Source organism: Cetorhinus maximus, chromosome 12, assembly GCF_964194155.1.
Source record: "Cetorhinus maximus chromosome 12, sCetMax3.hap1.1, whole genome shotgun sequence".
Lineage (NCBI taxonomy): Eukaryota > Metazoa > Chordata > Chondrichthyes > Lamniformes > Cetorhinidae > Cetorhinus > Cetorhinus maximus.
The window spans coordinates 16,310,551-16,326,863 of NC_135890.1; the positions used below are offsets into that span (position 1 = coordinate 16,310,551).

General features: G+C 42.7%; 1 protein-coding gene across 2 annotated transcripts in view; it reads right to left on the reverse strand.

The window, feature by feature from the left end:
* The window catches only part of slc35b4 (solute carrier family 35 member B4), a 31,049-nt gene that overhangs the window by 12,574 nt on the left and 2,162 nt on the right, over positions 1–16,313 (reverse strand). For both annotated transcript variants that reach the window (XM_078553059.1, XM_078553058.1), the window contains exons 2-5: positions 5,403–5,516; positions 4,763–4,865; positions 3,195–3,244; positions 1,761–1,842 (exon numbers count right to left, since the gene is read on the reverse strand). In XM_078553059.1, coding sequence (XP_078409185.1) covers positions 1,761–1,842; positions 3,195–3,244; positions 4,763–4,865; positions 5,403–5,516 — 349 coding nt within the window. The remainder of the gene's footprint in view (positions 1–1,760; positions 1,843–3,194; positions 3,245–4,762; positions 4,866–5,402; positions 5,517–16,313) is intronic.

Consider the following 16,313-nt stretch of genomic DNA (forward strand, 5'->3'; position numbering starts at 1 on the left):
CAGCGCCAACAAAACTCCCTAATGCCCCTTGGTTCAGTGGGCTGCCAACATTGTCATTTGACACGTGAAGAATGGCCACTTGGGTCAGGTGCAAGGGGATTGCTGGTGCCCAAGGAGCTGCACCTCCGCATTCGTGCCACATCTGGTTCCAGGCCGCACAAACTAGAAAGGGTCTCCAGTCCGCTTATTTAGCTGAACTCATTGGGTCAATGGTAGGGATGCTGCAACTGGCCTCAGCCACTGTGGCTTACAAAGGCAGGGTGGGGTGGTGGTGGCTGAAGGTCATCCAGGAACAGTCCGGGATCATTCTCCTCATCGTCGTCCTGTGACCTCTGCTGGAACATGCGCTTACACAGGTGACAATTAGAACACTAAAGGGTCGAAAGGGGCAGCAAACTGGTGGCAGGGGACCGGTCACCAACTATGTTCCCTGCCTGATTCCAGAAAGAAAAAACTGGAAAGGAATGTGGGGGGGTGGGGAATGGCTCATTCTGCAATTGCTGACTATCTCATAACTTTGCGTCCCAATAGCACAAATTCTATAGAAGGGTGTGGGGTGGAAGGAACAGACTGCAGAGCAGAACAAGGAAGGTGGACAATTTAGATTAATTAGTCAGTAGTAAATATATGAAACAAACTGCCCAGGTGAGGGGCAGAGGGCATCAGCAAGTTCAAGGGTCAATATAATAAATATTCATCAGACAAATGATTGATGCGTATGTAAGAGCTTTCAAACTTCAGGAGTGACCTGGGGGTGGTGATGATCTCTCCTGGTTCTTTATGTTTGTAAGTTCCTACCTTCAGGACATGTCTGTTAGTTCCAGATAAGCCCTTGCTGTTCAAGCAATAGAGACATGGACATAGGGTTCACACTTAGCTGTAAGAGCAAACTAGTTGGGCTATACTTTAAATCTGGTCAAAAGCTCCTACAATTTCAGCTGCACATACACAGAAATTCCTAGAGTTAACAGAAAGACTAATCCTTATTCATACAGGAAAGGGGTGGAGTGCATGGGAAAGAAAGATAAATTAGACAGTTATACGAACATTAGGCATGAACGCAACAGAGGATTAATAAGGTAGCCAAACAGCATGACCCTGATGAGTGAGGATTGGGAGTCATGTGCGCAGTGGTGAATGACACCTGAACTGCAACTGAGAGTGACATTTTGCAGATGTTCAAAGTGCAGGACAACTAATGTGTGCAATTTCAAACATACAGTACAACACTCCTATGTGCATCACATTCACCTCCTCTACAGTACTATTCGTGACAGGGCACACACCACCTTGTCAAGAGGGTATAAAAATGCATCTACATAAGCAGGACTGTAGGAATTATTTCATTTGATTAGACCCTCTAACCAGCGCCTTTCATAAATTATACAGCTGTGTCAAATACACAGCAATGCATCAAATTGTCTATGTTATGGGATCTTACAACATGGAATGAGGCCATTCAGCCCATCTTGCTTGTTACGATCCTTTGAAACAACTATCTCATTAGGCCCTCTCTGCTCTGCTCATTTCCCACAATTCTTCAAATTTTTGCTTTTCAAATGTTTGATAATGCACCTGTGAAGCACCTTGGCATTTTTTTTACTATGTTACAGGTGCTATATAAATGAAGCTGATTGCTGCTGTATATATCCAATTCTCTTCTGAAAGTCACTATTGAATCTGCTTGCATCACCCTTTCGGGCAGTGAATTCCAGATAAACTGTTACACAAAAGTTTTAATAAATAGGCTGCCTTCTTACCACTTGTTTTGCTGACATGAATGTACAGATAAAAATTCCCAAAGAAACCAGGGCTATTGAAATGTATTTCGCAACTGTGTATCTGTGAAGGAGGGAAAAACATAGAATCTTGTTTAATAATGGGTCAATTTGCAGTTTTAAAACTACTTATAGTGCCACTAGGTGGAGAATGGATTATAGTTTTTCCACAGATTGAACCTGGATTTGAATCCCCAGCTTTCCCACCTCACTATGGGTTAGGTGCTTCTGTTATTCCACAGGTACTGGGAACCTCAAGTTAAAGGGGCCCGGTCAATCTAATGAGCCCTGCAGAAGTTAGGCACTAGTCGGAAGATGAGGTGCTGTTCCTCCAGTTTGCGTTGAGCTTCACTGGAACATTGCAGCAGGCCAAGGACGGACATGTGGGCATGAGAGCAGGGTGGAGTGTTGAAATGGCAAGCGACAGGGAGGTCCGGGTCATGCTTGCGGACAGACCGAAGGTGTTCCGCAAAGCGGTCACCCAGTCTGCATTTAGTCTCTCCAATGTAGAGGAAACTGCATTGGGAGCAGCGAATGCAGTAGACTAAACTGGAGGAACAGCACCTCATCTTCCGATTAGGCACTTTACAGCCTTCCGGACTGAATATTGAGTTCAACAACTTTAGATCATGAACTCTCTCCTCCATCCCCAACCCCTTTCCGATCCCTCTTTTTCCAATAATTTATATATATTTTTCTTTTCCCACCTATTTCCATTATTTTTAAATGTATTTCCATCCATTGTTTTATCTCTACCTTTTAGCCTATTTCGATCCCTTCCCCCCACCCCACCCCACCCCCACTAGAGCTATCTGTACCTTGCTCGTCCTGCTTTCTACCCTTAATGTCACCATTAACACATTTCTTAGATAATATCACCACCGTCAACACCTCTTTATCCTTCTGTCTATGACATCTTTTGGCAATCTCCACCTATCACTGGCCCTCTATCCAGCTCTACCTGTCCCGCCCCCCATTAAACCAGCTTATATTTCACCTCTTATCTATTTTTCCTTAGTTCTGTTGAAGAGTCATATGGACTTGAAACATTAACTGTATTCCTCTCCGCAGATGCTGAGTTTTTCCAGGTATTTTTGTTTTTGCTTCAAAAGTACTTCATTGATTGTAAAATATTTTGGGATGCCTCGAGGACCTGAAAGTTGCTGTTTTAATGTCAGCCCTTTCTCCTTTCCTGATTTTCTTTAACTGAGCACTGTGCTGACCTCCTCTTTCCCTTATTGTTCCCATTTTACAGCATCAATTCTCCAGGCTTCTCGCTGTCAGTACCAACATCTGCTTTGCCACATATCTATCCCAATCACCTTCACTCTTCACCTCTTTCTGCCTACGGCCTTGTGGTTAATATTGAACTCATCAAAGCACAGATCGACAAAAGACACAACACTAATAACTGACCTTTTTTTTAAAATGATAATTCCTAATACCATGCTGGCTATCAGAGAGCCCTGAAAAACAAAAGTTCAACATTACGCAAACTCTAGTTGCACATTTCCTTCATCAGTTCCAGGAGCATGCATTAAATAATAAGTGATTGTCATTAAACTGAAGGGGTTAGGACAGATGGCACAGACCAGGTAAATGCCATTTGGCCAACCAACCCATTCCTTGCATAGGTCATTTTCAGTTATTGGGGCCTTCAGTATCTTCATATTTTGCACTCCAATGATCTGCTTCCCTGATTACCACCATGTCTTAATGAATAAAACCTCAAGATTTTTGTTTGTTTCCTATCTTCACACACACATTTTTCCCCTTTAGGTTAATAGTGGAGAAGTATTGGAAGGATTAGCAGATTGATTATCAACCTGTTTGAACTACATCATGAACGTTCCTTCCATAGCTAACAAATTCTGGCGTGGGACTTGAATCCAGAGTTTCTGGCACAGAGGCAAGGGTGCAAATGACTGAGCCACAAACCCTCCTTCTAACCTCCAGATGAGAGGAGTACCTAATTTTTTTTTGGTATTCACCTTCATTCCAATAAAAACGATATTGCTGCACCATACAAGACCAACATCTGATCATTCACTGTTGGTGGAATGAGGAGGGAGGGTGGTGGTGGGAGGGTTGGGGGGGGGTCCTCCCAAAATGGTGGATAATGGTAGTCCCATTGTAGTCACTTTACCTTAGAAAATGAAGTGAAAGGGTCAAAGAGAGGAAAATCAGCCAGAGGTTTCATCCCTAATTACTATGGTGATTGGAGGGGCAGGGAGGTGGGTGAGGAAGCATCTCGTCATGATGTTCCAGTCATCATGAGCGTGAGGGGCAGGCTTGATGGACTAGATCATTTACTGTCCTATGTATGCAATAGCCCATGCTGTGTGCGAGTGCAGGTGAGGACAGCATTGAGCTTAGCTGCGGCCCTCCCCATTGTAGGATTTGCTGTTGACGCTCGCTGTCTAGGTTCAAGATTGGGTGAGGTATTTTGAGGGGCAGGGGCAGATGAGGGGCAGCCGTATTTGTGAAACTGATGCCTGGGGAAGGAGTCACTGCTTTCGGGTTGGGTGGAGAGTAAATTAAAGAATCTGAGTAGGAACAGGGCTGAAGGCTGCAAGAGGAGCTCAATCCTAGGTGAAACATTTTTAGTCACTGTCCCAGTGAAATCACAGGCACATCACGGAATAAAGTTGCTCAGGGTTGTACAATATTCCTATATTGTAAGATAGAGCTCCTAGACATTTAACACAATTGGACATCATACTGAAAGTGTACAAATCTTCTTTGCAAAATGTCACCTGGTATTCAGGTGAAGTCCATCCTGATGTCAAGGATAAGGGCCAACAGGCGGAATGAGCTTCATGGACCAAATGGTCTTATTCATTTGTTACCTTTGCTCTCTATACAATAGGGCAATAGATACATGTACAGCCCTTGAACACAAGTCTTTCACAGTGTCATGTGCTTTAGTTTAGTTATTTGCTTTTGCACTGATAGAAGAGAAACTTTGAGTGTGTGTCACTTACGGATCTGAAGATCATGTGTAACGGCATTGGGATGTTGAAGTTGAGGGCATAATTATTGACCACGCTCACGACGAAAAACATGGAGACCATGGTGAAATAGTTCCTATGTATATAAGAAAGGAGGAAGAGAGAGAGGCTGGAGCTTAATCTGCAGAGAGACTGTTGTTTCACAAAAGATTACTGAGGGAGACTACATCAGTAAACATTCAAACAGAAACAAAAATGTTCCTAAGGAATAGAAACAAAAAAATAATCCAGACAAGAGATCTGCCCAGCTTCTCTGTGCAGTTCTTAGGAGGAAACACTGCCCTCCCCACCCTCTAACCCAGTACAGCAGGCTTTAATCCAGACAACACAGGGCTGATGGTTTTGACATAAATCCCCATGCTCTACCAAAAGGTAGAGCAGTTTACGGGAGGAATTCTAGAGGTTAGCGTCTATGCTACTGAAGACATGGCTATTAATGGCAAGAACAATTAAAATTGGGGTTGCGCAAGAGGCCAGGATTAGAGAAGCGCCAAGATTTCTGACTGGATTTGAAAACAAGGAATATTCTGATGCGTAGATGCTGCTAACCCTGAGATGATGCTGTTTTACACAGACCAGTGCTGCACACTTTTAACAACAATTTCTCCAGTACCTTAATGGAATTGCCCGAGGCTTCGTGAGAAAATGAGCTTGAAAGATTAAACCTTCCAATGCTATGAACAGGAACTGACCAAACGTAACAATGTTTCCACATCCTGGAAAATCCCTGAAGAAAGAAAATTAATTATTCTTAATTATGAGTTTAATGCAGTTGATGATTTCACAGCTAATTCCACAAGTTTAACTCTATTTTAAAAGGCTTTTCCTGCAAGAAAAATCATACAAATCAAACTAACAGAAACAAATTACAAAACAAGGATTAAAGCCTAACTGAATGACCAAACAAAAATTCTTGGGCTGGGCAAATAAAGCTCCTGGCTTGAGGCTGACCAAATTATATAATATATAACAATATATAACAAGATATATAACAAGATGGTCAACATACCATAGATCACAGCGTATAAGTCAACCGGCATATAGGGAAACCTCATTATCAGCAATAAAATTCATGTTTAGGACTATCGGCGCCGTATAAGTCGACCGCCCTTTTCTGCTAAGAAATGCTATACTCACATTAGGAAGTGGCCTCAATTTTTCACCTCAGAAATGCATGTTTTACTCACCTTATAAGTTGGTGCATGGGATCCAACAGGCAACACGGGCTATGTTGCCAAGAAGATGCGTAGGAGCTTAAGAACACCCACGCAGAGCAGACCACGTCTGGCAAACGATGAACAGAAATGGGTCCTCTGGCAAAAAGGACCAAGTGCAAAGCTAAAAGTCGTAACATTTGCTAGCTCCTGAAATAACTGTGCTGCAGCGAGGGAATTCAGTGTTAGTGAAAAACTGGTGCGAGAATGGGAGAAGGAATCCTACCTGAAGAAGATGCCCAAGACCAAATGTACCATGAGAACAGGGACCACTGGCCTGATCAGAATACGTCCTCAAAAATCATCAAAATGGTTACATCGTCACCGGAAATGCACTCTGTATATACGTACTTAGCTGGGCCAAATCAGACCCTGAGTCCAGCAAAAATTCCAGAGTAACAGGTAGTTGGTGTTTTCTCTTTATGGAATTAAAATGTCTAGTGTTGCGACAGAAGGCAAGTTCGTTCAGAGAAAAGGCTTCAATGCCAAAATTACTAGTTTCCAACGATTCATCGGACAATGGCAAAAACACAAGTGCCCTTATGTCACATTGGCAACATGGATGAAATGCCCATGAATTTTGATGTGCTCAGCAACCGACCTGTGGAGTGGAAAGGTTTAAAAACAGTTCTAGTGAAAACCACAGGACATGAGAAGACAAGGTTCACGGTGGTACTAGCCTGCATGGCCGACTGAATGTAATTAAAGCCTCTGATAATTTTCTAATGCAAAACCATGCTGGAAATCAAGTTGGCTGCAAGGGTTTTTGTGCATGTACATGACAACAGTCGAATGGATGAGGATTGAGTGAGGCTGTGGATGGAATAGGCATCCTGTTAGCCAATGCAAAGAACGCAGCTTATTAATGTGGGACATGTTCAGATCCCATATAACCGATGAGAACAAGAAGTGCCTGTGAAGAAATAACACCATCCAAATTGCAGTTTTACCAGGGGGTCTAACATCTGTAGTTTAACCTTTGGATGTGTGCCTCAACAAGCCATTCAAGGACCATGTTCACGCTGAACGGAATACATGGATGAATGACAGAGTAAAATACTTTCTCAAAGAGTGGAAATATGCAGCAGCCTCGTTTGATTGTTTCGTGTAGTTTCTTCATCAAATCATGGGATGCTATTAATGCAGAAACTGCCATGAGATCGTTCAAAAAATACAGAATATCCAATTCAATGGATGGAGAAAAAGATGATTTATTGTGGAGTGATGGTTGTGAAACCGAAAGCGCCAAATCTGATCCAGTGTGGGATCTTTACGATGGTGCTATAGCCAAAGTGACTCAGAATGAATTTGATGAACTCTTTGCATTAGTTGTGCAAGACAATGAATTTTGTGGTTTTTAAAACATTTTCATTGTGGTTAAAGGTATCCTTTTAGAATTAATTCATTCTATAAAACGTCACATTGATTTAAACTGAATTATCGGTGTTATTTCAAAATGGCAATCACCTACACCAACATCAGTGTTTCACATTTTATAATCAGTGTATAAGTCAACCCCTGTTTTCGGAAGAATTTTTCGAGGCTTCAAAGGTTGACTTATACATTGCAATCTATGGCAGATGGAATTAATCTCTTGTGGTCTCAGCCTCATACTCGGTGGGGAGCTAGGAACTACTCACAGATCTATCATGACCCAGACAAGACCCATGACTTATGAACTCTCAGTTAAGTACAGGTCTAGTCATTCTTACCTTCCAACACTAAATCATAGAAATGACAGCACAGGAGGAGGCTATTCATCCATTATGCCTGTGTTGGTTCCAGCCTTCCAACCAGAGCCATCCACTCCAGTTCTATTTCCATGGTGTTGACTTATGATCCTTTATATTCTTGCTTCCCAATTCCCTGCTTCAAAGCTACTTGCGCTAAAGTGATCTGCGTTCTAATAACACAGTGTGAGATATCATTTCTTCTAATTTCCCCTGCTATTATTTTAGGGATAATCATTTGCCTAAGGCCCTGTGGAAACCCTACATCCCATTTGCCTTTTAGTGGCCTCATCTTCCAACACTCCTACTTTTCTAGATCTTTGTCTTTTGTATCTGTAGATCATTTTCCTCTGCACTCTGCAACTACCACATACAGCCCATTCATTTCTACTAAATTGTACTATTTCACACTGAACTGTGCTTGTTACCCAATTGCCTATTTTGCTAACCAGGTTATGCCTGACTGCAACCTTTCTCACAATTTGCCAAGCTTCCCAATTGGATTGTATTAACAATCTTTGACATTGTCCCCTCTTCTGCCTATGACCAAATCATACATTATATGAAAAACAAAGTCTCAGCATGAATCTCTGCGATTCACCTACACCCACATCCGTCCAATGGGGGAAAAAAAATTCTTTCTTTAACACTACTTTATGATGGATGTTCGTGAGCTATTCCTCTGTGTCACTGCACACCCTTTTATATGAACAAAAAATGTTGGAAATACTCAGCATGTCAAGCTGCATCTGTGGAGAGAGAAACTAAATTAACCATTTAGGTCCATGACTTTTCGTCAGAGCTGTAACAGGTTTTAAACAAGTGCAGGGGCAGGGAAAAAGAGGGGAGGTGGGCAAAGAAAGAACATTAAAGAAGGTCTTAAAAGGATGGAAGGCAGAGGTGATTAAATAATAAATGGGACGATGGAGCAAGGCAAAAGGGAACGGTAACGGGACAAGTAAAGAAACAAAAGATGGGTCTAGAAGAGGTAAAAATACAACAAAATCATTACCAGCACCTGCCATCTAAAAAAATGGGTGCATTGATTATGTTCTGAAATTGTTGAATTCATTGTTGAGTTCAAAGGCTGTAAAGGGCTGAATCAAAAAGGGTGTGGTGCCGTTCTCGGAGCATTCAGTGAGTTTCAGTCAAACAGTGTCGGAGGCTGAGGACTGAAGTCAGGGTGGAAATGGGATGGAAAATTACATTTTATTTAACACCCTGCGCCTCAGTTTGCACAATATGTCTCCTTTGTGGCACCTCCCCAAATGCCTTCTGAAAATGTTTACACACAACATCCATTGCATTCTCTCTATTTGTAAACTCTGGGATTCCCTCCAAGTATTCCATTAAATTAACCTAGCATGACAAGCCCATGCCTTTTTAAATGTTCACTAATTACATCTAATTAATGGGGTTTAAAGGGTTGATTTTAAGTAAGTGCTCCCCTGGTAGTTAAAGCTCCTTGTCAAGAGGACACCTTCCTAAAGGAGGTGTCAGCTGTGGCTCAGTTCATAGCACCCTCGCCTTTGAATCAGAGGGTTGTGGGTTCATGTCCCACTCCTGGAAACCAAGAACTGTGATTGTACTCGAAAAGAGTTGCAATCTGTGACTGTTGGTAACTCAAAAGAGTTTCCTAAAGTTAGAAATTTGTCTACCGTGCAGACAAGCCTTCAGATTCCCACCTTATCCCTTTCTCCTTTTCTTATACAGTATTTGAGTATTGCTTAAAAATAGACATGCTGTTGCAGCAATACTCAAGTTCTGTACAAACAAACAACTATATTTACAGTATTATTACTATAAAAACAGATTGCAATATTAAAAGCAGCTTGATTGTTGGAGCAGCAAAAGCTGCAAAAACAGGGTGACCAACCGTCCCTCATTTTACAGGATTGTCCTGTAATTGAGCCCACTGTCACGTACGTGTCCCAAGATGCATGCATCAGGGATGCTGTTTTTCCCGTAAATTGGACCTTTAAATCTCACGCACGTACAGTACGCACTCTGTTCCCATTTTTGCGCCCTCTCACAGCCCTGCCCCACACCCAACCCTTGCTCTAATGGACCCCCAAGCTGGTGCCCTTAATTTTGCCTGCAAGAGTTGGTCACCCTGTGCATAAATTCCCAAGCGCGGTGTTCACTCAACAAGTGGAATTTACATTCGTGAAATATTGAGCTGCAAGTCTCATCCAGCAAATTATATCTCAGGGGTTTGAGTGGTTATCCAGAGCTTATGCAAAAAAAGGACAGTTTTGTAAACAATGGAAAACAAAACAAAAACAGAATTACCTGGAAAAACTCAGCAAGTCTGGCAGCATCGGCGGAGAAGAAATCAGTCAACGTTTCGAGCCTCCATGGCCCTTCGGCAGAACTGCAGCATAGTTTCAACAAGGGAGAAATATAAATTGGTTTAAGGTGGGTGGGGGGCGGGGGGGAAGAGACACATTGAGGGTGTGGTGTGAGCAGATAATCAAAAGATGTCAGAGACAAAAGGGTCAAAGAGGTGTTGAAGGTGGTGGTCTTTGTCTGAGAAAAGTGCTAATTAAGAATGGAATACAGGATATTCAAAGTACAGCTCTAGTGGGGGTGGGGTGGAAAGACTAAAGGTTTTAGTTTTAGATTTAAAAATAATGGAAATAGGTGGGGAAAGAAGAATCTATATAAATTATTGAAAAAAAAAGCGGGTGGGGGGGGGAAAAGAAACGGGGTGGGGATGGGGGGAGGGGGAGTTTAAGATCTAAAGTTGTTGAATTCAATATTCAGCCCAGAGGGCTGTAAAGTGCCTAGTCGGAAGATGAGGTGCTGTTCCTCCAGTTTGCGTTGGGCTTCACTGGAACAATGCAGCAAGCCAAGGACAGACATGTTGGCAAGAGAACAGGGTGGAGTGTTAAAATGGCAAGCGACAGGGAGGTTTGGGTCTTTCTTGCGGACAGACCGCAGGTGTTCCGCAAAACGGTCGCCCAGTTTGCGTTTGGTCTCTCCAATGTAGAGGAGACCGCATTGGGAGCAACGAATGCAGTAGACTAAGTTAGGGGAAATGCAAGTGAAATGCTGCTTCACTTGAAAGGAGTGTTTGGGTCCTTGGACGGTGAGGAGAGAGGAAGTGAAGGGGCAGGTGTTGCATCTTCTGCGTGGGCATGGGGAGGTGCCATAAGTGGGGGTTGAGGAGTAGGGGGTGATGGAGGAGTGGACCAGGGTGTCACGGAGGGAACGATCCCTACGGAATGCCGTCAAGGGGGGTGAAGGGAAGATGTGTTTGGTGGTGGCATCATGCTGGAGTTGGCGGAAATGGCGGAGGATGATCCTTTGAATGCGGAGGCTGGTGGAGTGATAAGTGAGGACAAGGGGGACCCTATCATGTTTCTGGGAAGGAGGAGAAGGTGTGAGGGAGGATGCGCGGGATATGGGCCGGACACGGTTGAGGGCCCTGTCAACGACAGTGGATGGAAAACCTCGGTTAAGGAAGAAGGAGGACATGTCAGAGGAGCTGTTTTTGAAGGTAGCGTCATCAGAACAGATGCGACGGAGGCGAAGGAACTGAGAGAATGGGATGGAGTCTTTACAGGAAGCGGGGTGTCTAACTTAGTCTACTGCATTCGTTGCTCCCAATGCGGTCTCCTCTACATTGGAGAGACCAAACGCAAACTGGGCGACCGTTTTGCGGAACACCTGTGGTCTGTCCGCAAGAAAGACCCAAACCTCCCTGTTGCTTGCCATTTTAACACTCCACCCTGTTCTCTTGCCAACACGTCTGTCCTTGGCTTGCTGCATTGTTCCAGTGAAGCCCAACGCAAACTGGAGGAACAGCACCTCATCTTCCGACTAGGCACTTTACAGCCCTCTGGGCTGAATATTGAATTCAACAACTTTAGATCTTAAACTCCCCCTCCCCCCATCCCCACCCCGTTTCTTTTCCCCCCCCACCCGCTTTTTTTTTCAATAATTTATATAGATTCTTCTTTCCCCACCTATTTCCATTATTTTTAAATCTAAAACTAAAACCTTTAGTCTTTCCACCCCACCCCCACTAGAGCTGTACTTTGAATATCCTGTATTCCATTCTTAATTAGCACTTTTCTCAGACAAAGACCACCACCTTCAACACCTCTTTGACCCTTTTGTCTCTGACATCTTTTGATTATCTGCTCACACCACACCCTCAATGTGTCTCTTCCCCCCCGCCCCCCACCCACCTTAAACCAATTTATATTTCTCCCTTGTTGAAACTATGCTGCAGTTCTGCCGAAGGGCCATGGAGGCTCGAAATGTTTACTGATTTCTTCTCCGCCGATGCTGCCAGACTTGCTGAGTTTTTCCAGGTAATTCTGTTTTTGTTTTGTTTTGGATTTCCAGCATCCGCAGTAGCTTTTAGCTTTTTGTTTTTATCTTTGTAAACAATGGACACTGACTTGAAGTAGCTGCTAATTTGCACCTGTGAAGTCACGTTCCATTTCATGGAGATGCAAAGTCTACAGAGACCCCAACAGAGACAATGGCACCCCTGAAGGTGTGAACAGCTCCTTCCTATCTCATCATTATGGAGGATGGATCATTCAGGAGCTAATGGCTGGGACATTAAAATATAATTACCTCAACTAAAAGAGACATTGACTGAACATCAGCCCAGACATGGGTAGCCAGTTTTGAATCCAGTTTTGCTGAGTTAAAAGTGTGTCTACATTCCTCCACCGTCACGGAAACAACAGTGTTTCCAGGAGAAAAGGGATATACCAGCCACGACTTTAAACCAGCGGCCTCAAATGAAGAACTAACACCTCCGGATACAATCAGTGGATCTTTATTAACTTTCATTTTTAAAATCTGCATTTTAACTTGGCCAAGTTTAACACCTAATGCTCTGTAAAGTTGTACTTCTTTCTGGATGCTTGGAGTTTGAGCGTGTGTTTGTGGGAAGTATGATGGATTTGTACATTTTTAACATGCTTAATATTTTTACCTCGGTCGGTTTTAGTACAATAAAACTAACCCCTTGTGTATTTAACTCAAGAATACCTGTCTGGCGTAATTCTTACAAACTGCACACAATCAAGTACATACCGAATTGGCAATACAGCATCCTTTTAAAATTTAAAACCTCTGCTACAACCAAACAAGGAGTGGTAAAAGAGAGGCGTCATTCCACCTGTTCTCACCTGGTCGTAACAGGTTATACAGAGATAATATTGTTCAGCAGTTACCAATGGGTCTAATGTCCTGATACAAAAGCTTTCACACACTCACAGCCACAATATCAAATATAATTTAGACATCCAGAGGATGTGAAAGGATTTATATAAATGCAACTTCTTTCATTTTTTGCAAATTACTGCATTTAAACTAAAGCCACTCTACTTTCTGAATGTTGAATGTACTTAAGTGGCACTAGCAACTGTATTTAATTAACCAATGAATCACAATACTCAAATAACCATGTCATAAATTACATAAGTTATCACTTTTTTTAAGATAAGACATACAGGGACATAGTCCTGAAGGCCACACAGCCCACTTCCTAGAGGATCCCTTACTATGATATTATTAATTAATTCTTTCATATTACACATTACTAGAGTGCTCAGCTTTGGGAACCAGTCTAAATATAATTAACATTGAGATCTAAAAAAACAGAAAATTTTGGAAATAGTTGGTAAGCCTGGCAGCATCTAGGGACAGAGAAGGGAACTGAGAGATGGACCATGTGAAGGCGAGAGAAAAGTGGAAATTGGAGCAAAGTCATTGAAATTTTCTAGTTCAGGACGACAGCAGGAATTGGCACCACAACAATCATCAATGTACCAGAAAAAGAGGGAAGGGAGGGGGTGGCCTGAGTAGAGTGGAACAGAGAAGGTTCTACATATATCATAAAAAGGCAGGCATAGATATGATCCATGGGGATTTACATAGCAATACCTTTTAGTTGCAGGGAGTGAATGGAATTAAAGGAAAAGTTGGTCAAAGTGATAACAAGTTCTGTCAGGTGGAGGAGACTGGTGGTGGAAAGGAACGGATTGGCTTCTGTTCAAGAAAGAAGCAGAGAGCTCTCAGGCCTCAGTGGTGGGGGATGGAGGTGCAGAGGGATAGGACATCCATGGTGAAAAGGAAAGGATTAGGGTCAGAGAAACATGCTACCAATTTCCAACCTTCTCTTACTTTCATATAGTCTATCTCCGAGTCTTCCTTTCGCTTCCTCCATTACCCTTGACTCCATTTCTGGGGATAGGCTATTAACCAATAATCACTCTAGCTCACTGATTCCTACAGCTACTTTGACTACACTTTCTCATATCTTGCTTTCGTCATGACACTATTGCATTATCTCAGTTTGTTTCCATCGCATTTGTTCAGACAATGCAACCTTCTAGCACTCCAGACATGCCTTCCTTTTTCCTCAGCCAAGGACTCCCCCACTGTGGTTGACAGGGCCCTCACCGAGTCCATTCTGTTTCATGCATCTCTGCTCTCACCCCTTCCCTTTCCACAACCACAATAAGCTTCCATTCACACTCATCTTCCACCCCACCAGCTTCCTCATTCAACAGATCATCCTCCACCATTTCTGCCACCTCCAGAGTGATGCCTTCACCGAACACATCTCCCCACCTCCCTTATCAGTATTCTTAAGTGGCCATTGCTTCAAAAATACCATGGCCCACTCCCAACATCATCTCCTTTCCCACAGCACCTTTTCATGCAAGCGCAAGCGCACACCAGCCCATTTACCTCTTCGTTTTCACCATCGAAGGCTCATAAAAAAATAAGAAATAAGAGGAGATCATATGGCCCCTCAAGCCTGCTCTGTCATTCATTAAGTTCATGGCTGAATTTATTGTGGTGTTAATTCCGCTTTCCTGCCTCCCCGCCATAACCCTCGACTCCGTTGTAGATCAAAAATCTGTATAACTCAGCCTTAAATATTTTCAATGACCCAGCTTCCACTGCTCTCGGGGTAGAGAATTTGAAAGATCAACGATCCTCAGAAGAAATTATTTCTTATCTCCACCTTAAAAGGGTGACCCATTATTTTGAAACTGTGCCCTTAGTTCTGGATTCCTCCATAAGAAGAAATATGCTCTCAGCATCCACCCTGTCAGAATCTTACCATGTTTCAATAAGATCACCTCTCATTCTTCTAAACTCCAATGAGTATAGGCCCAACCTGCTCAACCTTTTCTCACAGGGCAACTCCTCCATCTCAGGAATCAACTTTGTGAAACTTCTTTGAACTTTCTCCGCGCAAATATAGCTCTCCTTAAGTAAGGAGACCAAAACTGTACATAATACTCTAGGCGCTGTCTCAACAATGCCCTGTACAGCTGTAGCAAGATTTTCCTACTTAGTTATATTCCATCCCCTTTGCAATAAAAGGCAACATTCCATTTGCCTTCCCAATTACTTCCTGCACCCCCTAGTTACGGTTTGCCAACCTGAAAATGACCCATTTACCCCAACTTGGGTCTTGTTAGTTGGCTAATCCTCTATCCATCTTAATATATTTCCCCCAACATCATGAGCTTTTATCTTGTGTGGTAACTTTTTATGCAGCGCCTTATTGAATGCCTTTTGGAAATCCAAAAACACTACATCAACTGGTTTCCCTTTTATCTAGCCTGCTTGTTACATACCCAAAGAACTCAAATAACTTTATCAAACACAATTTCCCTTCCATTAAACTGGGTTGACTCTGGATGATTGTGTTACGATTCTCTAAATATCCTGCTAATGAGGTGGTTAACTCAGTTGGCTAGATGGTTCAGAATAATGTCAACAGAGTAGGTTCGATTCCTGTTCCAGTTGAGGCAGACTTGGGACCTGCTTCCTTGTCCTGCCCCAAAATGGGAGGCAATGGTAAACCACTACTGACAAAAACAGTCAAGAAAATGACTCAGATTGACGCATCAGCAGACAACAAGCCAAAGATCAGTCTTCAGGCATAGCACACATGACGATGATGACATGTCCTGCTGCTACTTCCTTAATAATGGATTCCAGCAATTTCCCAATGACAGATGTCATGAAAACGTGCCTTATGCCAAGTAATCATTTTTACTCCAATGACTGGAAAACTGAACTGAACTTTTAAAAACAGAGACTTTTGTAAACAAAGGCTAAATATGACTTATACTTGAAACAAAGATGACCACCTTATTTGCATCACTGAACCTTCCATATTAAAACTCACTGAGATAGAGACACTACGTCTCTATCAAGAACAATGGCCTCAGGAGAACACGATCAAGCCACATATCCTGTCTCCATTGGCAAAACATCAAGGCAATCACCTTTGTAATTGCTTTTATTTATGTTTAAGGCAGTAGTTTCAGACCTAAGTTTCTCACCCTCAAATGGAATGCTATCATCACTCATGTTTCAAAGATCCTTTACTATGAGGCCATTAATTAACCCTGAGTCATTCCACATTACCAGGTCTAAAATAGCCTTTTCTCTAGTTGGTTGCTGACATATTGTTCTAAGAAACTGTCCCAATACACTCTGTGAACTCATTCACAAGGCTACCTTTGCCAATTTGATTTGCCAAAAAACTCCTTCTGGGTGAAACAGCGATTTACTATTACTTTG